We start from the raw sequence: 24,590 nt of genomic DNA, 5'->3' as shown, positions 1-24,590 counted from the left end.
CCATGAACACCTCCCTCGTTCTCTTAGAATGGCAGTGGCGCCCACCTGGGGGGAAAAGCCCTGACTATTACTCTGTGTGGGACGTGGGTGGCGCTGTGGGTTAATCCACAGAGCCTAGGACTTGCCGGTCAGAAGGTTGGTGGTTTGAATCCCCATGACGGGGTGAGCTCCCGTTACTTGGTCCCTGCTCCTGCCAACCTAGCAATTCAAAAGCACGTCAAAGTGCAAGTAGATAAATAGGTACCACTCTGGCGGGAAGGTAAACGGCATTTCCGTGCACTGCTCTGGTTTGCCAGAAGTGGCTTAGTTATGCTGGCCACATGACCCGGAAGCTGGACACCGGCTCCCTCGGCCAATAAAGCGAGATGAGCACTGCAACGCCAGAGTCGGCCACGACTGGACCTAATGGTTAGGGGTCCCTTTACCTTATTACTCCGTAGTCAGGGCACTCCAACTACACTTAAACACACACAGGCAGGTTTGTTCCGTGTGTAAATGTCATCAGTGTGGGAAGGACTGCTGAGGCTGCTGGAATCCTGCACCCTTTACCAAGGGAGTAAACTCAGTTTAACTTAATAAAAATATACTGTTGTATATACAGAGTTGCACAGTCAATAGAGGCTTTCCACTTGCGTTAATAATCCAGTAGGCAAACACCACTTTAAGCTTCTCTGCCACCAGCAGGGATTAGTATCAATGCTGTCTTAAGTCTGCTTTCAGAAAGTGAAAAGGAGCCATGATCCCTGAGCATCCTTACTTTGTTCTGAGTACAAACAGGTGGTTAATTTGTGTTGGAAGCAATGAATCCATGCTGACTAAACAGGATTGTAAACAGATTGAGGAAAGGGAGCCTTGGCTTTTCACAACCCAAAAGATAAGTGTTACCACCTAAGTTCCAACTGTTCTTAAAGACACAAAGGTCAGTAAAAAAAAAAGTCAGCAAATTTCTGTAAGTTGCATCTGTGTGCGCCTTTAATCTTTTAACATGTAGGATTTCCAGAGGAATAGCAATATTAATTTATTGTGGCTGGGGAAAGGCTTTTGGCACCTTAAAGGCCAACACATTTATTATGGTACAAACTACAGACTTATTAATCAGAAGCATGAAGTTATGAGAATATGATCCCATGGTGGAGGCAAATTGTGATCAGGTCAGAATGAAGTGAAATACAGAAAGTGTATTAGGTGATGATTATACTATTAACTGTGGCCATTCACAAAAACCTGTTGTCAGTTGATAACCGACTTTGAGTAGGCCAGTTAACAGATATAGCGCAAGACGCCCTTCAGTCCAAAAGTGATAACACTGAAACTCTTGAGCAACAGTAATTTATGGTTTCTGGCCGCAGTCTTCCTTTAAAGTACCTATCTCAAAGGCTGAAATGTTTCTCTGCTGGTTTTGGATATTGCCATTTTGGATATCGGTTTGTGTTAATATTGTGTGTGTGTAGAAACAATGGTAGCATAAACTAGTTAACTGAAACTGTGTATTCCTTTTATATTTACTGATTCCTCTCCTTTTAATTTTCCCAATAATAAATTAGACCATAAACTTGTTGAGGCAGAGATGTATCCTGTTGCCCACTGTCAGGTGTCATACACGCTAATGGTACTTACATTATAGTATTTATTATTATTAGCCTGGTACAGTGAGTTAACTTTACAATGTGCCTTTTTAACTACAGAGCAGACTTAAACTTCATTTGATTTGCAAACCACGATGGGGGCCTCTGCCCAGAACCATATACAGTATAACTTTGTTTTATCTGTTATCAGTTAACAGTACAACCACATCCATGTGTGTTTAGAAGTACCATAAGTCCTGTGGAATTCAATGGAGTTAAGTCCCATGTATTGCTAACTGCTAAGTAGAGACCGAATTCAACAATGAAGGCTCAGCAAATAATGCATACTTCATACATATTGAGTATTATTGAAGAAGATTCTGGGGTCCAGGAGCAAAAAAGGGCATATTATTAGGACTGTTGTTTATTTTGAACTATGCTGCCATTGGGGAGCAGAGTAGTACACGCCTGTGTCTTTCGTAATTCTAAAACTAGTTGATCATCTGTAATTGGTTTTGGGATTGTGGTCTTGTTTCTGGTTCTGGAGGTTTGTTTTGAAGGTTACTTACTTGGGCCTCAGTAACTCTTAAAATGGCTATTACAGTTCTGTGTAGTTGGCTGTTTTAAGCACAAACCCATAAGTGAAACCTGACTTGTTGCAACAATTGGCATAAAGGTAAAGGGACCCCTGAGCATTAGGTCCAGTTGTGGCTGTTATGTAGTGAAGTTTCACCCTGGGCCAGCAGGGGGATACTGTAGATAGTTTTCACTCAGGTCTGTAGATAGTTTTCACTCAGGTCCATGTCAGTTACTTTAGGCGGGAAACTCTGGGTTGTTGTTGCTACAATGTTGACAGCCGGCTGCCTATAAAAGCAGGCCGGCTGAGCTGTTTGCTGTCAGTTCTATTCCAGCTTACAAAATAGAGTTGCTTTGGAGAAATCGCTGTGTCATCTGCTATGTCAACCCACAACTTAACAGTGGCCAACTCTGGGGTGTTGCGTTTGCAAAGTAAAGGAAGGATTGGACCCTGATTAAAATCAAGACACGAGGCTTTGACCAGCAAGGCTCTCGGAGAAAAGTGCGTAAACCACACCCCTCGCCAGGCCATTTTATTAGCAAAGGAATCTTTTACACAGTGCTCGTAGGAACCAATCATATTTCCTCTGAGCATTTCCACAAACCCACGTGGGGAGAAAGTTAAACTACTAAAACTAATTAAGCACAAATATTTCTGGGGTAAATAAGTTGAGAACTACAAAGGAGAGCATCTGGCAATCCCGGAGGTAATAAACAAGCAATACATATGATAAGGAGGATGGCCAGGAGGATAGCAATCAGTATCACCTTCATGTGAGATCTGTTTCCTGGCCCTAAGATTAACATCCTAAAATAAATATATAAGAAACTAAATCAAAGTAACTTGCCCACTATCTTTATGGCACAGGATGCCTGCCTGGCGAAGCAACTGCTGTGTATTGCTGTGTACGTGACATGTGAGGGGTGAGAAATGGGCAGTAGAGGCAAAAGGGCCTGGAAAGGGCATGAATGTAGAATCTTATGGGATTTAATCAGAAATTATCGTCGATATATCAAACCCAGTCAACACAATGCTTTCATCGTGGACATGATGGCTTGATTTTATAATTCCTCATGGTAATCCCATCTGATCCCTACATCGGGGTTGCGGCGCTCATCTTGCTTTATTGGCCGAGGAAGCCGGTGTACAGCTTCTGGGTCATGTGGCCAGCATGACTAAGCCGCTTCTGGCGAACCAGAGCAGCGCACGGAAACGATTGACATATTTGCCTATAAATGTAGGAGAAATGTCCATCTCCTTACTAGGAAAATATGTAGCTCTATGATAGATAACCAAGGCAGGCGGTGAATATGAAACAATCATTATTATAGTTCTAAGTTGTTGAATATAATGTTGAAGATATGTTGAAGTGCATCCCACACCAGCTCAGAGTAGTTTTCCTGGTCCTGGCAGTGGAAAGCCTTAAAGAATATTCCCTTCTTCTCCTGCTATGCTACACAATGCTTGATGGCTACTAGCCCCTAACCCATTTAAAAACTATATAGTGGGAGTCATGCAATTGGAAGCATACCCTGCTACCCGAATACCCCCTCAAAGCATTAATAGCAGTGCTTTTTTCTGGGGACATACACAGGTACGCATACCCCTAAACATTTTGTGAATCTAAGTTTGGCCTCATTGAGGGGCAGTATTTCAATATGAGTAGAAAAATGAGAGAAGCACTGATTAATAGTACATAGGAAGATAAAAAATGTAGTGCTCTATTCTCAGAACCAAATGTAGCAACAGGAGCACTAGTCAAACTAATGTTTCCAGGAGCAACACAGTACTTTTAAAGGTTATATTTTGATAAGTGGAGTGAGAATTGCTTCATTAAATTTTTAAGTGGTTTGTAGATGTCATAATTTTTATGCAACTACTGATTTAGGCAAATAAAGATAATATGAGAGAGAACACCTGGTTAAGAGGGTAGCATGAGTAGAGAAATAATCTGCAATTTACTCAGAGAAACAACAGAAAGCTGCAGGTTTTCAACTTCCGGGTTAGCGCGATCGGCTAATGGCGGATTCCCTCCGAGCTCCGGAGGGAATCGGCTCTGCTGAAGACGGGTCCTACCGCGCCGGCGACGCGGGGACCCTCAGAAACCGGAGGCGCGGAAGCCTGCGGACTTGGTGACTCGGTGGGCACCTTTAAGCGCCCTCCCTGACCCACGAAGAGCCTTTTTAAAGGCTACGGAGAGGGTACGGGGAGCGGCGTGGTGCTGAGAGTAGACCGCTACTTCAGTGGAGCGAAGCCGCGTGCCATGGCCGGACAGCGCTGACTTTTTCCCCAAAATTCGGACTGGAAACAAATAACCCGTGAGTAGAATGGAATTTGGACTTTAAAATCTATACCTTTGAATTCGGTACAACCGGGGGATGTGCTAAAGGGAAGTCCGCACCCCCCTATCTACAAACGATCTAAAGCAAGGATCGGTGGACTAAGGTGGAGAGTACTGTTTTTGGTGTTAGATAAAAAATATTTCCATGAGTTTGACAGAAGAAGTCTTTGTGCTGGAGAGAAAGTGAGGAGTTTTGGAAGCTTTTGTGTAACCCCCCCCCCCCCGAACCCGGGAGCATCCTGTGTGTGAGCCGGAGGAAAAAGAACAAGGAGTTTGACAGCTGTCAAAGGAGCTGTCAAACGGGCGGCTAAAATTTAAGAACTTTGTTATTTAATAACTTTCTGAACTAAAAGTGTTGCTTTTGAACTGAGGTGGCTGGAAACAACGTAGTCATAAACAACAAAGTAATGGGCTGTTGGAAAAGGACTATCAAGCAGCTGTAATCCCCCTAGGGGGAACTAGAGACATTACAATGGCTGCAGAGGGAAAATTACTGGTAGAGATAGAAAGAATGTTTTTTCTCGTGGGAATCCTGCAAGAGCAGAGTACGGCTATGAACAAAGAACTTATGACCTTGAATTCCAAAACAAACGACTCTGCTGAATGCATAAAGGATTTGCCTGATAAGGAATCTGCAGCTGAACCAGAAAAAACTTTTTTGGAACCGGTGGAGAGAAAAGAAGGAATGGAAAAAGTGCAGGAAAATATCAATCAGAAGCCCATATTGTCAGGAAATAAAGAAGAAGATCTTTGGATTACAAATCTGCGAAAGATGAGAAAGATGAAGGAGGAAGTCCCGGGAGCACTTGGAATATTGGAATTCAAAAGAGTAAAGAAATATGATTGGGACTTCCTCCTTGAGTATGGGAGATCAACTGACTTTTTGCAGCAACTGCTATTAAGTATCTTGGATGGAAGAAAATATGATGTGACTGAGATAGAATTCCTTCAAGACCTGAGGACCAACAATAATTAACAAAAATACAAAGGGAGAAATTCGTGGAAGGGTAATTAGTTCGACCTTAGAAAAAAAAAGATTTAATGTTTAAAAGAGAATTGGATAAATTAAATTTGGATAAGTAAAAAGGATTAAGTTTAAAAATAACAATAATATGTTAAAGATGGGAGATAAGAACTTGCTGAACTAATTTTTGGAATTGGGATGTATGAAGAGGGGGTGGGGGGAAGTCAGGGAAAGGGGGTAATGAAAATAAGAGTTTAAAAATATATATGTTTTGTTTTTGTTTTTGTTTTTGTTTTATAAAATGTGAAAACCTAATAAAAATTTTATAAAAAAAAAACAAAAAACAGAAAGCTGCAGGTTTGCAGCATCTTCAGTAATTGACTGTAAGTAACTCAGCTTCTATGCATGGGTAGGTGTGTGTGAAATCCATATGATCTATGCTTCCTCTCCCTAAAGAAATTGACTGGGAATTAATACTACAGCCCTAATCCTGCTTTACCTGGGAGTAAGCACCATTGAATTCAATGGAACTTTCTCCTCCAGCAGATATAATTAGGTTGGCACCGTTAGTAAATGTTGCATGAGTTGTGTTGCTTCCAAATGTCTTGTTAATCATTATGAATTTTATATTCTGTTTACCTCCGTCTATCCAACAGAAACTCACAACTTGTTTTTCTGGTTTAAGAATAGTTATGAAATAGCAAAAGTAATTTCCCCAAGCTTTAACAATCCAGACAAAGCCACCTTCAACTGTATAACTGTCTGCCAATTTGCTGCCTGATTCCGCAACACTTCCATTTCACAAGCCTTAAGCCAGAGTTACCTGGTTCCAATTCAAACCACTGGTTAAATGGAAGACAAAGCGACCAAGTCCTTCATCTGCCCCCTCTTGCACCTGCTGTAGTGAACAGGGCTCCAGGCATCATAGACAGCAAATAGGAAGGCAGCAGATGCATGGAAAAAGGCTATGTATGTGTTTTACAGTAAAGGTAAAGGGACCCCTGACCATTAGGTCCAGTCATGGCTGACTCTGGGATTGTGGCGCTCATCTCGCTTTATTGGCCAAGGGAGCCAGCGTACAGCTTCCGGGTCATGTGGCCAGCATGACTAAGCCACTTCTGACCAACCAGAGCAGCGCATGGAAATGCTGTTTACCTTCCTGCCGGAGCGGTACCTATTTATCTACTTGCACTTTTTGGTGTGCTTTCAAACTGCTAGGTTGGCAGGAGCAGGGACCGAGCAACGGGAGCTCACCCCGTCGCAGGGATTCGAACTGCCAACCTTCTGATCGGCAAGTCCTAGGCTCTGGTTTAACCCACAGCGCCACCCACGTCCCTTCTGTTTTTACAGTACAAACCTGTAAATGTCTACTCACAAACAAGTCCCATTGCATCCTTAATTTCCACCTTGCATTTGAGTTCCAGTTGTGACAGAGGCAGAAAACATAGCCACGCATTTTGCTCCAAATCAATATTCTACGCTAGTTTTAACACAAGACATTGTTTCAGAGGCATAAATTGTGTAATTTTAAAAGCAAAGAGGTACAAACCTAGCAAAATCAATGGGCATAAGTGTGGCCTTTGTTCTAGAGTTCGTGTACATACTGAATGAGAATTAAGATGACCACTTGAAAAAGGGATCTGGGAGGGCCAAGCCATATGGAGGATTGCAGTTGCTGGTATTGGCTCAGGACACTGGGTTACAGATGCAGTACATGAATATTCTTGTGTCTATAAACTGAGGCAGCTGTGTTGGCAAACCAATAAAACAGAATGCTTGATTTTAATGTGATTGTAACAAGGGAGGATTGTTTTCTTTCCCTCGCAGCAGCAGCAGCAGACCATTGTTCTGTCAAGTAGCTTTTTAAAAACATAGGCACTTTTGCCTGTATTGACAGTTCCTTGTTCCAGATGCTGTCAGAGAGAGAAACAGAAGATGCTATAGCAAACCACTCTAGGGAGTCCCTAGCAGAGCAGGAAGTCAAAAGCCCTCTCCTGCTGTTGCTGCTGCTCAACTCAGCTGGAAGGAAGCCAAGAGCAAGCCAATTCAGCTTTAAGGTAAAAACTTGACATTTACTGTATTTCCCAGTACTTCAGGATGAAAGTGTTATGCTGTCCACTAGCCTCAGGGAGGGAGAATACTTAGGAGGGTGGCTGAAATGGGTGGTTGCCTGGAGAGACCCACCCCTCTCCCTGTTTATAGTTTAAAGGGGAGTTGAAGAGGTGGAACTGGGCCTGTGAATTCTAACCAGCCTTGAGAGGGGTAAAGCAACATGTAGAATTTTGATGTCTGCTCGGAAGCCTCTCCAGGAATTTTCTCAGCCAGAGCCGGCAACCCTAATTGTGGTCAGCTTCATGGTGGAAGGGGGGGGAGCAAGATCTGGGTTCAGAAAGGAGGGAACTTCTAGACGGAACTTCTATAGGCTTCCTTCTGGCATTTGAAAGATTTGACTAACTCACAAGGAAGCATTAGATATTTTTCCCTTTTACAAATGGCAGTTCTGATATCCAACAGGAAAAAAGAACATCTAGCCTGAACACGTCAGCGTGAACTATTCTATTTCTTCTTCCCCTCAGCTAAGGTTTTCAAGACACCCAAGGCTGAGCTCCGATTGACAAGGAAGCAAGTTTAGAAAAGTCTCATTTTCTGTCCCAATATGGGGTGGTTCTGTCCTCAGGCTCAGTATTTCTGGAACAGTGTCTGTCAAGAAAATGGTTTTCCTGTTGCAATAATGATAATAATAATAATAATAATTTATTATTTGTACCCCGCCCATCTGGCTGGGTTTCCCCAGCCACTCTGGGCGGCTTCCATAAAAACCAAAAATACACTAAAATATCACAGATTAAAAACTTCCCTGAACAGGGCTGCCTTAAGATGTCTTCTGAATGTCAGGTAGTTATTTATCGCTTTGACATCTGATGGGAGGGTGTTCCACAGGGCAGGCGCCACTACCGAGAAGGCCCTCTGCCTGGTTCCCTGTAGCTTTGCTTCTCGCAATGAGGGAACCGCCAGAAGGCCCTCGGCGCTGGACCTCAGCGTCCGGGCAGAACGATGGGGGTGGAGATGCTCCTTCAGGTATACTGGGCCGAGGCCGTTTAGGGCTTTAAAGGTCAACACCAGCACTTTGAATTGTGCTCGGAAACGTACTGGGAGCCAATGTAGGTCTTTCAAGAAAATTGTTCCCGTGCTCAGCCCTCTGGGTAAAAAGCTGGCCTCAGAGAAAATGTTCTTTTTTTCTGGTAGTTGGAGATGAGCTCATGAGTGCCAGCACCTGCATTAAATAAAGTCTGCCATGGGCATAGCCAGAATTTTTGTTGGGGGAAGGACAGGCCCTTTTTTAGGGGGGAGCAAAATCTCAGCTATGTATTTTTACTGATTTTTTAAATGAGGGGCAGCTGCCCCCCCCCGGCTACGCCCATGAAGTCTACTGCTCAAACCTTTGAGGCAAACAAATCGACAAGTTCTGTGCTGAACTGCATGTTCGCCATGGTACAACTTCTGGCCTAGAAGTTGTCTGATAGCAAGCTCAAGTCATCTCTGTGTGCTATTTAGGAAAAAACTATGCATAACCCGTTGTCTTTTGCCTCACATCTTTGTTGTTGACATCAGCAACACCTCTTTGGGGTCAGTTGCTCTGGTGGTTTGTACAGTGGTACCTCAGGTTACAGACGCTTCAGGTTACAGACTCTGTTAACCCAGAAATAGTGCTTCAGGTTAAGAACTTTGCTTCAGGATGAGAACAGAAATCGTGCTCCAGCAGTGCGGCGGCAGCGGGAGGACCCATTAGCTAAAGTGGTGCTTCAGGTTAAGAACAGTTTCAGGTTAAGAACGGACCCCCGGAACGAATTAAGTTCTTAACCCGAGGTACCACTGTATTAGGGTGTCTTAGCTCCCACTCTGAGATGCAGTACTCAGACCCTGCTCAATTGTTACCAAAGGTTTTATCCTCCAAATCATTACACGGCCTAAACATAGGACAGGTTACAAAGTTCAAACATTCAAAGCAGAGTTCTGCGGTACTTGACTAGGCCCATACTAAGACAACGCCTGATGTGCACCCTCTTTGGAAGAGGGAGGCAGGCACAGTCATTGGTGCAGTTTGTGTACTGAGTTATGGGACCTGACAACCTACCTGCAGGTAGGTTGGGACTATTTGTGCTGGCGCACTTGTCAACCAGGGTAGAATCTGTCCAACCAGTTCATTATCCAATACGAGCCCAGATTGCAGGGGGTAGGGCTAGATGAGGGTTTCCCAAACTTGGGTCTCCAGCTGTTTTTGGACTACAACTCCCATCATCCATAGCTAGCAGGTCAGGGATGATGGGAATTGTAATCCAAAAACAGCTGGAGATCCAAGTTTGGGAAACCCTAGACTAGATGGTCCTCGTGGTCCCTCCCAACTCTATGGTTCTAGGATTCTATGCTTCCCTGGTTGCCAGGGAGATCACACTAATAGGGAGCAGGGCCTGGTTGAGGTAGCAATCCCTTCTCTGCTGGGAAATTAGGGCTGGGAGGTCTTTTTCCATCCACTCAGCCACTCCCTACTGCAAAGCTCAGCACTCCCAGATGTTATCCAGCTGTTCTCCAGCATCCAGCACTCTCATCCCATTCCTCCTGCTCCATTCCCCCCTCTCTTTTGGAGTACTTTATATTGAGATGTATTTGTTGGGCTATACGAGATGAAAATCGATAAAAGAATATTTAAAAGAAGAGTGATGGTGTGTTTTTTGGTTGTACACATAGACATTTAATTAACAGTCAGGCGTAATGAGTGTGTGGAATGAAGGCGTTTTCTACAATTACACCCCTTCAATACCTTTAGGAATTGTTCTAAGTCAAACGTCAAAACATTTAGGATCTGTCCAGGAGCACAGAACAATTTGGAGTTCTGCCTTCTCACAAATGCCTAGAAGCTTCTGAATGGTGGCAGCCTTAATGAGATTTAGAGGAATTAGAAAAGCCCTGACTAAGCGAGATGTAAGAAGAGATTAAAGATAGCTTTAAATAAAAATAAAAATCTGCTGCTGCTATCCTTCTCCAGTTCATCCAAGATAACAAGCTTCATGATGTGTGCATGGCGGGTGGAGGAGCATTTAGTTTTAATTTTTTTGCAGAGATGTTGACTAATCCTGGAAGTTCTATTTTCCTCTTGTCCTGGACGCCTCTGCCAAAGGCATGTGGATGTTATATTCAGGGTAACACAAACACTGACGCTCATAGCTCACACTCCTGTGAGGAGTGCCACTGATCACCACATTTCCTTCCCCACTACGGCTGATACATGTGTTTGTGTTCAGTGAAAGAATGATATGTTCAGTGAAATCACATGTGAATTGGAGACTCATTCATTACCAGTGGCGTAGCGTGGGTTGTCAGCACCCGGGGAAAGGCAAGTAATTTGCACCCCCTAACCCGTGGATTTGCGCCCCCTAACCCGTGGATTTGCGCCCCCCTAACCCTAACCCCCAGATGTTGCGCCCGGTGCGGCTGGCCCCCCCTGCACCCCCCACGCTACGCCACTGTTCATTACAGAGGCAATATGAGAGTAAACTACAAAGAATTGGCTTTTCAGAGGCTACTACTGTGACTCCAAGTAGGAGTCACATCCAAAGGGATAAGTACCCCAATCTTACATTGAGTCAGGTGCTTCAAAAGAAAGATGTACAGCAGTGGTTTTCAAGCAAAGTGCCATGGCACCCTGGGGTGCCTTGAATGATGGTCAGGGGTGCTGTGGGCAACACTGGCCTTTGTTCCTCTTCCCTTCCCACCTCTGATGCCCTTTCACGTCTCTTCCCCCCAAAGGCTTGCACAGCTGTTTGTTGCAGCAGCCCTAGCTACAAGCTCCTCAGGCAAACGATGCCTCTGGGGCTGGCCAGGGGGTGTTGGTTGCCAGGAGCTGAGGTAGCATCACAGTAAGCAAGCAAGCGGGCATGGGAGCCCAACCAGCCAGTCTGCCAGCCCTATAAAGTTTCTGAGTCCAGCTCTGTTCCAAGAGAACTCAAGAGTGATGATATCTTGTTTTTAAAAAGCCAAATAACAATGATAGGAAAACATAATATAAAACAGCACTAACTTACAGGTACCTTAGAGAATAAGTCTTTAGCTGCTGGTGGAAGCTAAACAAGGTATGAGCTGGCCTCTGTTTCCTGGATAGAGTGTCCCAAAGGGTGGTTAAACCTGTTGGGTCAAGCCACCAACCTCTGATGCATGATTTAGAAGGATTGGGTCGCATCACTTTTTCTGAGTGTGTGTGCCAGTATCCATACTCAGTAGTTACATCTCAACATATCTCCTTCCTTGGAAGCATCTTCAGGGTTGAAGGTATATACAGTAGGCAATAAACATTCATGGAAGCCTTGAAGATTCAGTCAAGTGTAGGGATTTCCTTGATGGACATAATAGCATATTGGTAGCAAATATATACAGACATTCACCACTGCCATGGTCAAGGCAAGCTTAGAGCCCAACAAAGTCCAAGATTCTTTCTGCTTCTCTCACCGTAAGACGCAAGCAAGAGACTCACAACAAGTTACAGCAAGTTACACAGAACCATTGTTAGCAGTACTTCCTGTCATACTGCGCATGTCCAAGGAACAGTTCCCACAGAAAATGTCCTTGCACAGACTAAACAATCAGCCTTCTGCTTCTTTTTGAAACTTCTTCTCTGTTCTTCTCTGTTTCTGGAACAAATGATGAGAGAATATCCAACAGAACCAAGTGGGGAAAGTCCTATTTTGTATCCTTACTGTTCTGTGCCCTTATTGACCATTATGGGGTGAAGCACAAATTGGAGCTGATATGATACCCAGTGATGGATGATAGCTGTCACTTGAGACCGTCCTAAGAACCTTAGTCTTTCACAGTGCCCATGCGTAATATTCATATTATTAATATTCCTAAGCTGATGCTAGGTTGTTATCATTTTCTTAAGGGACACTATGGTTTGTAGACAGTGCTAATCCTGCTTAGAGTAGACCCAATGAAACTAATGGACAATTAATGAAATGGTAATTAATTTCAGTGGGTCTGCTCCAAGTTGGAATAGCACTGGTTAAAATCCTCTGTGTCTGTGAAAATTGTATGGCATACAGAAATCTGCAGGTGGAGTTTTCTTTCCTACTCCTGATGGGAAAACACCTGAACGTGTTGAATTTCTGACTGACACAGCTGCTAGACATACAGAGTGCTTGGGGGTGGTGTGGTGAGTGACAGCTATAAATAAAGGTGTTTATCATTTTTTTCTAGCTCAAAATCTCAATCAACAATGGGGTCAAATATGTTTTACTAGGTGTTTGTGTTCTGCCCTTAGAATGTTGCTACTTACCGTATTTTTTCATGTATATGACTAGGGTTTTTTTTAACCAAAAAATTAGGTTTAAAATTGGGGCTCGTCTTATACACGGGTTGTGCTGAGGGGTGTTTTCTTAATTTGGAGTCCCCCAAAATAGGGGGCATCTTATACACGGGGGCATCTTATACACGGAAAAATACGGTACATTGCATATTTTGAAAGTACGTACTGCACTTCAAAAGGGTAATTTGTTCCCAGCTTCATTTTGGATTTTCATTATGGCGATGGCTGCTAGAGTGAGGCGATTTAAGGGATTGCCTTCATTACACAGAACAGCAGATTACGTTTCCAAGGTGAGCACACGCAGGCACTGTAATACCATCTTATTGCAACTGTATTGCTGGCATCCTCTTCACTAGAGTTAATTTATTCCCTCCTTCCCCTCCTCTTCGTTTTGTTCTAGATATACACTTTCCTTAGAAAGCGAAGAATTTCATTACCGTTCAGGATTTACTGCAGCACATGGAATGAATAGAATGAGGTTGGTATGTGTTATTTACATTGCTCAGTTTTGTTTAAAAGTCACAAATGAAAGTGGTGGTGGGTTATTAGTAGATGTAAGTTTGCCTGGGAATGCTACATGGAATTCAAGGAGTGGGCAATATTGAAATGCCGTTTTGCTGAAGTTGGCAACTTCCTGGAAGGAACACGCGCAAACTATGCATTACAAAATAAGAAACAATGTGCGTTTATTTTGCAATATATCATGCAAAAAAAAAAACCAAAAAGCCCTCTCTGAGGCTGTTGATCATTGTGAAACAATCACTATGCCTATACTGTGAGAAATTGCTGTTTTCTTTTCAAGATGCATAATGATTAGTTGTAGAGAAACCAGATCAGTGATCAAATTGATTTGATCCAAGTAAACATAAGCACAGTTTCCAACATGGGGCTTAATCCCTATTAAGGGTGTTACTCCTAATTGTCTACATCCCCCTGATTTCAGGGGTTGAGGGAGAGTTAAGCATGTATTTCACTAAACTATAGCAATCAATAGGATTTATGTGTGCTTAGCTTTGGCTGGATCATACGCATAAGTCCCTTTTCTTTCTATTTTCTGATTATTTTTCTGTTATTCACTCTAATAAAACCAGTCATGATACAGCCTCACAAACACTTTTAAATCCCATTGGTTTTAAGGGGAGGGTGTTTGAAATCAATGAGACATGGTTTCTTTTCTCTGGATCATGCCTATGCAGATTGAAATCAAGCTTTGTTTTAATGTCTGAATTTCAATCTTGGATCCATTTTGCAGTCCTCTCCCAGATAATACCTTTCAATTATGACCACAAAGACCAAAGAGGCGATCAAAACCCATCACTCACATTCAGATGTTCACAGCTTGCCTATTCAGGGCGAAAACGAAAGTACGAAAGGAGTGGAAAATGGTGAAAGCAGGTGAGTAGTGTGAACCAGTTGACTGGTTTTTAATTTTTTAATGGACGATCTGCATGTGAATGACCTTCTTAAGTCCTTCGCTAATATTGCTATCACATTTTACCGTCGCAATTTAGTTAAATGTGTACTTACCTATAAGCAATGCAATCCAAAACATATTTAGCCACTAAGTCCCATTACGTTCAGTGAAATATACTTCCTAGTGTGTTTAGGATTGCAGCCTTTCTTACATGGGGCACAATCCAGCAATTGAAATTAGGAGGGCTTATAATGGTTTAACGTCAGCTGAACTTTGTTTTTTATTTGGCTAGGCCATGCCATGCCACCTTATATATCGAACATCCTTTAATTGTGGCTGTATGATTGCTGGAAACGCTCTTTAGTTTTGTGACTCATCTTGTTGACACAACAGCAATAAGAAATTGGGAAACTGCCTTATACGGAGTCAGTACATCTTCCTCAGATGTATACTCATTGGCAGAGAGGATGCAGGTGGCACTGTGGTCTAAACCACTGAGCCTCTTTGACTTGCTGATGAGAAGGTCGGCGGTTCGAATCCCCACAATGGGGTGAGCTCCTGTTGTTCGGTCCCAGCTCCTGCCAATATACGTAGCAGTTCAAAAGCATGCCAGTGCGAGTAGATAAACTGGTACCGCTGTGGCGGGAAGGTAAACAGCATTTCCGTGCACTCTGGTTTCCGTCACAGTGTCCCGTTGCTCCAGAAGCAGTTTTGTCATGCTGGCCACATGACCCAGAAAGTTGTCTGTGGACAAACGCCGGCTCCCTTGGGCTGAAAGCGAGATGAGCACCGCAACCCTACAGACGTATTTGACTGGACTTAACCACCCAGGGGTCTTTTACCTTACTAGCAGAGGCTTTCCAGGATTCCAGCCAAGGTCTACTTGCTTGTTTGCTTACTTATTTTATTTACGGTATATCCTATCCCAAGGAGCTCAAGGTGGCAGTACATAGGTTTCATTCCCCCTCCCCCATTTCACTTTTAATTTGTATACCTCCTTTCTGTACTACTATGCATAAGGCAGTTTACAGCAACAAAATATACAACACACACCTTATAATAATCTGATCCAATACAAAAAATCATAATACAACGTACCTTTAAAATGGAACAATTTAAATAAAGTAAAGCAACAATCTATGAGAATATAGTTGTTGTTGTTGTTTAGTCGTTTAGTCGTGTCTGACTCTTCGTGACCCCATGGACCACAGCACACCAGGCACTATTGTCTTCCACTGCCTCCCGCAGTTTGGTCAAACGCATGCTGGTAGCTTTGAGAACCATCCAAGCATCTCATCCTCTGTCGTCCCCTTCTCCTTGTGCCCTCCATCTTTCCCAGCATCAGGGTCTTTTCCAGGGAGTCTTCTCTTCTCATGTGGTGGCCAAAGTATTGGAGCCTCAGCTTCAGGATCTGTCCTTTCAGTGAGCACTCAGGGCTGATTTCCTTAAGAATGGATAGGTTTGATCTTCTTGCAGTCTATGGGACTCTCAAGAGTCTCCTCCAGCACCATAATTCCAAAGCATCCATTCTTCGGCGATCAGCCTTCTTTATGGTCCAGCTCTCACTTCCATACATCACTACTGGGAAAACCATAGCTTTTACTATACGGACCTTTGTTGGCAAGGTGATGTCTCTGCTTTTTAAGATGCTGTCTAGGTTTGTCATTGCTTTTCTCCCAAGAAGCAGGCACCTTTTAATTTCGTGGCTGCTGTCACTATCTGCAGTGATCATGGAGCCCAAGAAAGTAAAATCTCTCACTGCCTCCATTTCTTCCCCTTCTATTTGCCAGGAGGTGATGGGACCAGTGGCCATGCTCTTCGTTTTTTTGATGTTGAGCTTCAGACCATATTTTGCGCTCTCTTCTTTCACTCTCAATAAAAGGTTCTTTAATTCCTCCTCACTTTCTGCCATCAAGGTTGTGTCATCTGCATACCCCTTCATGGATCACTGCCTTGCCGTGGCGAAGGGGCTTGAATAACTCAGAGAAGCTATGAACTATGCTGAGCAGGGCACCCAAGATGAGACTATAGTAGTACACAATAAATTTAACTCTCCAAACATCAGCAAATAACAACTGAGCAGAAATTCACTCTTAGTAATGACAATAATAAGGGACGCAGGTGGCGCTGTGGGTTAAAGCCTCAGCGCCTAGGGCTTGCCGATCGAAAGGTCGGCGGTTCGAATCCCTGCGGCGGGGTGCGCTCCCGCTGCTCGGTCCCAGCGCCTGCCAACCTAGCAGTTCGAAAGCACCTCCGGGTGCAAGTAGATAAATAGGGACCGCTTACCAGCGGGAAGGTAAACGGCGTTTCCGTGTGCGGCTCTGGCTCGCCAGAGCAGCGATGTCACGCTGGCCACGTGACCCGGAAGTGTCTCCGGACAGCGCTGGCCCCTGGCCTCTTAAGTGAGATGGGCGCACAACCCCAGAGTCTGTCAAGACTGGCCCGTACGGGCAGGGGTACCTTTACCTTTACCTTTAATGACAATAAATAATTACTAAACTATGATTGATAAAAGTAACTGCAAGTCACAATGCATAAAATAGCTCAGTACATACAAAAGCCTGTAAAAGGGTCAAATTGAGAAACGAAGATACACCATTTATAAAACTATTTTTTTAAATCCCTAAACTCCTCCCTATTTTATCTTCACAACAACCTTGTGAGGTAGGCTAGGCTGAGAGGCAGTGACAGGCCCAATGTCACTCAGTGAGCTTTATGGGTAGAGCGGGGATTTGAACCCTGGCTTTCCCGGTCTTAGTCCGATGCTCTAACCACTACACCACACTGCGACCTACTGCATGCCTAGAAGCACCCTGTTGCAAAAAGCGTGCCGAGATATCATAAATGGGTTGTTGCCGTCAGGGTTTTTGTAATTGGATTTCCTCCAGAAATGGAAAGTCTGGGGTATACCTGGGGGGCGGGGCGAATATGTGCTGGCATTGTGTGAATGCTGCAAAAAAACTTCCATGCACGAGGAGCACTGACCCCACCATAAGCATCTACCTACATCCAATTACTGGATGTAGATTGAAAATTCCTTTGAAAACAATACCGTTTCCATCCCATCAAAGTAAATGGCAAATTTTGGTTGATTTTACTGGATTTGGATAGACCTGCAAAGCGTATAGCCTTTCATAAACAAATGACCTTCGCTTTTTCACATAGCTGTGTAGATGGAAGGTGTTTTTAATTTTTATACTAGTGCAGAGCACTAGTTAAAAACAGCTGAGACCTTGCTGCCATCTGCAGGACGGCTGGATAAATGCTGCTGATTGCTTCTTTATAGACTACAGTGGTACCTCAGGTTACCTACACTTCAGGTTACATACGCTTCTGGTTACAGACTCCACTAACCCAGAAATAGTGCTTCAGGTTAAGAACTTTGCTTCAGGATGAGAACAGAAATCATGCTCCGGCGGCGTAGCGGCAGCAGGAGGCCCCATTAGCTAAAGTGGTGCTTCAGGTTAAGAACAGTTTCAGGTTAAGTACGGACCTCCAGAACGAATTAAGTACTTAACCCGAGGTACCACTGTACAGGGTTCTGCCTTGCCCATTTGCTTCAGCCATTATTGCTGGTTATTATAGAGTGTAACAAGAAATGTCTTTACTAGGCCAAGAAAATGCCAAGTGAAACATCTGTAGACAGATCTAGGGAATGGCTAATTTATTAATTTTTTTAATGTGGGAAAATTGGCCATTGTTGAGTATAAACTGAAACCTGCATGGCAACTAGGTGAGCCTGACAGTATTGCTGTCTCTCCACACTCCACCCATCCAAAAAATAAATGTTACTTTTTAATATGGTTGCAGCATCAAATCTCCTATATGCCAACAACACACCTATTTCCCCTCTCCCCCTCCCATTACAATAATAGCGGCAATATCAGTTTTTAAAATGTATTTCACAATTGATTGTAAAGGTGTTTCTTTGGTACAAAGAAAATAAAAAAACATAAAAGAATTAAATATGCACTGCGATATGTAATAAGACTTTTCTGAAGGGATGGTTCTACTTTTATTGTAAAAGACATATAATTTCCATCAATCTTTCAGCAAATCTGATGGCGAAAAGGAAAAAGAAAAGGACACAGTGGCCAAGGAAGATAAGGACAGCCAAGAGAGACAGAAATATGAAGCTGAGAAGAAAAATAAGGAAGAGGAGTAAGTGTTTTTCAGGGCTGAAAATACGTTATAATTTTCACTTTGCTGGGCCTCACAGTGCACTAGTGACACTACTATATAGTATGGGTAGTGTTATGTGCTGAAGTTCTCACCCTGGGTCAGCAGGGGGATACTGTAGATAGTTTAGGTCCCCATATGCAAATAAGGGATCGAAAGTGACGTTCAGTGATTGGATAGTTACAGAAAATGGTTACTGTTGCGTTCTAGTGGAGCTCTATATAAGCAGGCTGGCTGAACCCTTCAGTTCAGTTCTGTTCTGGCCTGTGCATAAACAAGAGCTGTTTGAAGAATCGCTGTGTCATTGGATATGTTCACCCACAACCTAACAGGTAGCCTATAGGGTGCCTTCCAGATGCTGTGGACTACAACTCCCATCATCCATGACTGTTGGTCATACTGGTTGGAACTGATGAGACCTGTAGTTCACAACATCTGGAAGGAAATGTGTCAGCTCCCTTTGCGATCAAGGAACATGTGGGCTGGGCCGATGGCATGCTTATGGGCTACCATAGGAAGTTACCATACTATTTTTCACTTGACCCTGTTGCCTCTTCAGCTTCCAGACCTGCTCCTCCCAGTCTGCTCCCTCTTCTCCCTCTGACAATGCATCGTTGTCCCACCACCGATCCCCTGGCTCTGCGCCTGCTTTCTCTGGGGGTTCACCAGCTGGTGCCCCCTCGCCATTCCTCTGCTTCCAGCCAGCCCAAGACAAGACATTTGCCCACTAAAGAATCTGGCCGTTGGTCTGAAAAAGATTTGCCACCCCTGAATTGGGGAAAGCATGATGATCCATCCAACGTTAAGTACTTTTTATAGTGTAGTTATGCCTGTCTGCTCAGAAGTACCGTATTTTTCACTTTATTGGATGCACCGGACCATAGGAGGGGGAGAACAGGAAAAAAAAAATTTCCCCTTGTTCTCCCCCTCTAAAACAAGGTGCGTTCTGTGCGTTCAAGGTGCGTTCACCCGAAGCCTCCGGAGGGTTCCTTTCGACCTGCTCTTTAGGGCTGGCGAGGGGGGGGAGTGCTGCTTTCCCCCACCGCCAGCCCCAAAGACCAGGTCGGGGAACAGCGGGAAGGCGGCGCTCTGCCTCCCCGCTGTCCCCCGAGCTTGTGGGGCTGGAGATGGGGAGAAGCACTGCTTTCCCCCACCGCCAGCCTCCAAACCAGGTCGGGTTTGGAGGCCGCTACCCGCAAGCCTTGGGAGCCCAGCGGGAACTCCCGCCCGGCTCCCAAGGCTTGCGGATATCTGCTCGAAGCCCGGGGCGCACTGCGCAGCTCCCCGGGCTTCGGGCTGCAGGCTGCTATCCGCAAGCCTTTGGAGCGCAGCGGGCACTCCCGCCGCACTCCGAAGGCTTGCAGATAGCTTCCTGAAGCCTGGAGAGCGAGAGGGGTCAGTGTGCACTGACCCCTCTCGCTCTCCAGGCTTCAGCGAAAGCCTGCATTCGCTCCATAGGACGCACACACATTTCCCCTTCATTTTTGGAGGGGGAAAAGTGCGTCCTATAGAGCGAAAAATATGGTAAGTCTGGTTAGGTTTGATGGCATTTACTCTCAGAGAAGTGTGTACTAGACTGGAGCATATGTTTCAGTAAACTCCTTAAAATCAATAGGAAAATGCTGCTGGCTTTCATTTATTATGGCTGTTATGTACCACTTGCTTCTTAATATATTAATTTCCTTCTGCTTGCTGTTTAGGGAGAAGAAAGAGGTATTTGTTATTGATCCCTCGGGAAACTTGTATTACAACTGGCTGTTTTGCATCACTCTGCCTGTCATGTACAATTGGATAATGATCATTGCTAGGTACTTTAAAACAACACAGCGCTGCAGTGTATTGATCTATATTAGGTATTTTGCTTTATCTAAAATGGAGAAATGAAAGGATGCAAGACCCTTTCAACAGTAAAACAATTCTGAAGTGTCTAAAGGGGGAACCCATTAGATGGTTCAGCAGCTAACTAATGTACTTGGCTAATCTGAGCTGTGAACAAGGAAGTCCTCAGCTCAAAATGTTACACCCGTCTTGAAACAATAAACATTGGTGCCATTTCTCCCCTCACTTATTGCAGTGTGGAGAAAGCAGTGCTTACTTGTCTGTAATGATTGCAGATATTGTTGTGACGTGGGGTTTGTGATTTCAGCTCTCTTGACATAATATGCTGGAGACAGTTCTCTAGTAACACTTCTTTATTAAAGCAACAAGACTAAGGCCTGATGGAGGGAAGAGCTACATTTATAGGGACAGGGAACTAGCTAGAAAGGATACAATTTTGGAGGGAACAATATCAGGCAATCACAGTCCTGCCTTTTGGAGGAAACCAATAAGACAGAGGATCCAAATACAGCAGCTTAAATGAACCAATAGTAGCTGTACCCTCTGGAACCAAAAGGCAGTTACTTTACCCTAATGCAAATACAGACAATAATAATACAGATATAAAATCCTTTGACTCAATACACAACAGATATAATGTAAGCAAACAGCTTTGGACATTCGGAAAATGTACACAAATGTTGATGATTTGCTGAACCATGTTGTGATAAATTTAGATGCAGAGCTTCTCTGTGTAATGAGTGTTGCCCTAAATTTGATTTAGCCTCAGCTGCATGTGGGATGAGAGAATTTTGATTTGAGCCAGGCAGACAGCGAAAAGATGATGCGATTGCTCTGCCATCCATTCCATCAGCATATCATAATTTGGTTATTTTAAACCTAAGCACTGATGAGCAAGCAGATCAAGATACAAAAAATACGCTTCAACTAGTTCTCACAGATACTTTGACCTGTGTTGGGAGACGCTTATATTACTTTAACCAATGTTGGGATTCATTTGATTTTTAAACCTCTTTTTGGCTGCATTTTGCCATTTCCCCTAGAAGCTCAGACCACAAATGAGCAAAACATTGTAAACTTTGGGGAAGTGTTCTTTTGCATTGGCATGGTATGGGTTTGTAGTGGAATATATACAAACACTTAACACTGGACAAGAGTGAAGTAAAAAGGTCACTCATTGTGTACAAATCATGGGAAATATAAACTGAGAGTCTTCCCTCAGTCCCATTGAATTGCCTAATACTGATGGAAGTAGATTTCTATAGATCACCCGAATGCCCTTTGTTCTTTTGTGTAGGACAGAGGTAGGGAAACTGTGGCCCTCCAGATGTTGTTGGACAACAGTTTCTATCATCCCTGATGCTGGGCCATGCTGGCTGGGGCTTTTTGAAAGTTGCAATTCAACAACATCGGGGTGAGGGGGTGGCGACACAGGTTCGTTATCCCTACTTTAAGGCCTGCATTGCCAAAATGCTTACTTTCAAATTCTAAATTTTGAAATTCTGTTTCCTTTCTTACCCAGAGCCTGCTTTGATGAACTTCAAAGCAACCATCTAGAGATGTGGTTCATTTTTGACTATATATCAGACATTCTCTATGTTGCTGACATGTTTGTACGTACAAGGACAGGTAAGAGTATGCTCTGCTGAATCATATTTGTCTGTTATACTACCTTGTTAAAATGAATAGCAAAGACAAGGTAACCTAGTAAGCTTTCTTTAGGGAGGGTTGTGCAAGACATTGAAAGTGTCTATGTGGAAAACGGCCCATCTTAAAAAGTCGCCTGTTTCACCACTAGAACTGATGTATCATATTCTGATAGAAACATCCCACATTGCCTTATGCAGCCAACTCAAGGCTATCTTTTTATATAGTTCTAGATACAGGTAGGTAGCCATGTTGGTCTGCCATAGTCGAAACAAAATAAAAAAATTCCTCCCAGTAGCACCTTAGAGACCAACTAAGTTCGTTCTTGGTATGAGCTTTCGTGTGCATGCACACGTCTTCAGATACACTGAAACAGAAGTCACCAGACCCTTTATATAGCGTTTATTGGAAGAATGATATTTTGGTTGCTCTCATTAATAAGTGACAATGCATATTAAGGCAGGATCAGAGTAAGGTAAAGGTAAAGGTACCCCTGCCCGTACGGGCCAGTCTTGACAGACTCTGGGGTTGTGCGCCCATCTCACTTAAGAGGCCAGGGGCCAGCGCTGTCCGGAGACACTTCCGGGTCACGTGGCCAGCGTGACGTCGCTGCTCTGGCCAGAGCCAGAGCCGCACACGGAAACGCCGTTTACCTTCCCGCTGGTAAGCGGTCCCTATTTATCGACTTGCACCGTCTGCTTTTAAGGCTTAAGTGATTAAAATGACTGTGTGGGCAAACAATAGTTTAAACCACCAAAGGCGAAATGCAACAATTAAATAAAATCAAGCAGCCCTAGTAAATTCTTAACAGCAGCTGCTTAGAATGCAGCAGATCTCCAGCTCAGCCAGCTGATTCCTGGTGCAGCGTTTGGTCGCCAACATTAGCTCAGCTGAAGATAGGCTAGTATAACTTGCACATCCTGACTCACCTAGTTGAACCAAAGCTTGCTGAGCTGAGGCTGGATTAAGTTCAAAAACAGGATATTCCAGGGGTGTGGGGCGGGCTGCACTGGCTGGGGGTGGGATTTAGGTTGGACCCTAAGCCTGTTCTGCCCAGTCATGGATGTGGCAACCCAATGTAAAACACTATTTTAAAAGCTCATTTCCCCTCTGCCAGACTCAAGCACAGCAGCAGCCACCCACAGCTGTATGAGGTTTGGATTTGGTCGGATTCCATCACATACTGGTGAATTTGGGTTGCATCGTTATACTTGATTGCACAATAACCCCGCTTTCCCAAAAACATTGGTTTTCTTGTGATTAGGGAAGTGATGGAGCAAACATGCACTGGAAAGTGTGGGATAACACATGCTTTGATGAGCAGGATGAACTCTCAATAAACGGGTAATCAAGCAGTGCCCACAATTTCGTGATCTGCATGTCATGGAAAAACTGTGAGGTTTTCCAAACCAAATGAGTTTCTTCTGCCATCTGGAGAAGTGAGGACAGGAGAGAGCACTTGAACTTGTCACTACTTCCTGTTCCAACTAACCGCAGGGTTGGACCAGGAGCATTCCATTTGAACCAACTCCTTTCTTCTGTTTGACCGTCCTCAGAATGTTTGTAAAGATAAACGAAAGGGGCACTAAGTTTGCCATCTCATCTCCTAAGCAATGATTCTGTACACCTTGATACAGTCGTAAAGGTAAAGGGACCCCTGACCATTAGGTCCAGTTGTGGCCGACTCTGGGGTTGCGGCGCTCATCTCGCTTTATTGGCCGAGGGACCCAGTGTACAGTTTCCGGGTCATGTGGCCAGCATGACTAAGCCGCTTCTGGCGAACCAGAGCAGTGCACGGAAACGCCGTTTACCTTCCCGCCGGAGCGGTACCTATTTATCTACTTGCACTTTGATGTGCTTTTGAACTGCTAGGTTGGCAGGAGCAGGGACTGAGCAACAGGAGCTCACCCCGTCGTGGGGATTCAAACCGCCGACCTTCTGTTCGGCAAGTCCTAGGCTCTGGTTTAACCCACAGCGCCACCCGCGTCCCATTGATACAGTGGTACCTTGGGTTAAGAACTTAAAATGTTCTGGAGGTCCGTTCTTAACCTGAAACTGTTCTTAACCTGAGGTACCACTTTAGCTAATGGGGCCTCCCACTGCTGTCGCACCGCCGCCATGCAATTTCTGTTCTCATCCTGAAGCAAAGTTCTTAACCCGAGATACTATTTCTGGGTTAGTGGAGTCTGTAAGCTGAAGCATCTGTAACCCAAGGTACCACTGTAGTATTGGTGACAGGAAAAGCAGAATAGATCAGAATTTTCACCCAGTTATGGTTCCATTGGAGTTCACAGTATTATGAAAAAATTGGGGGGGGGGGAAGAATACTGGTGTCCATTTACCAAATTCTGTCTTTTACCTGCTTCTAGATTCCTGATTTGGTGTGGAACTGGAAATACTGTATGATAAAATTCTCAGCACTTGGCAGGATAATACAGTTAACTGGTTTACCAAGGAGTTACTAAATTATCATATATATTTGCCCTTTGCCATGTGAGTAAAAATAAAACAAAATTGTATCACAAAGTTATTTCTGCATTTTATTTTAGGTTACCTGGAACAAGGTTTGTTGGTGAAAGAAGAACTTAAACTTAAGAAAAAATATAAGGGAACAGTACAATTTAAATTAGATGTACTTTCCATCATTCCAACTGATCTACTTTACTTCAGGTTAGGTTTGAACTACCCAGAAATACGAATAAACAGA

General features: G+C 43.9%; 1 protein-coding gene across 3 annotated transcripts in view; it reads left to right on the top strand.

Moving 5' to 3' along the window:
- Positions 1-6,788: 6,788 nt before the first annotated feature.
- NFXL1 (nuclear transcription factor, X-box binding like 1) overlaps positions 6,789-24,590 on the top strand; it is a 76,033-nt gene continuing 58,231 nt past the window's right edge. The window contains exons 1-6 of one of the 3 annotated variants that reach the window (XM_079989667.1): positions 6,789-7,504; positions 13,205-13,282; positions 14,057-14,199; positions 18,272-18,379; positions 20,098-20,250; positions 21,759-21,865. In XM_079989667.1, coding sequence (XP_079845793.1) covers positions 14,084-14,199; positions 18,272-18,379; positions 20,098-20,250; positions 21,759-21,865 — 484 coding nt within the window. In that variant the 5' untranslated portion in view covers positions 6,789-7,504; positions 13,205-13,282; positions 14,057-14,083. Of the gene's footprint in view, positions 7,505-12,004; positions 13,283-14,056; positions 14,200-18,271; positions 18,380-20,097; positions 20,251-21,758; positions 21,866-24,590 lie in introns of those variants that run through there. The other 2 variants (XM_079989666.1, XM_079989668.1) reach the window with 2 other exon arrangements.

The sequence above is a fragment of the Podarcis cretensis genome, assembly GCF_951804945.1.
Source record: "Podarcis cretensis genome assembly, chromosome: 9".
Classification (NCBI taxonomy): domain Eukaryota; kingdom Metazoa; phylum Chordata; class Lepidosauria; order Squamata; family Lacertidae; genus Podarcis; species Podarcis cretensis.
Note: the sequence above shows the minus strand (reverse complement) of the source record. Positions and strands in the feature narration are given on the sequence as shown.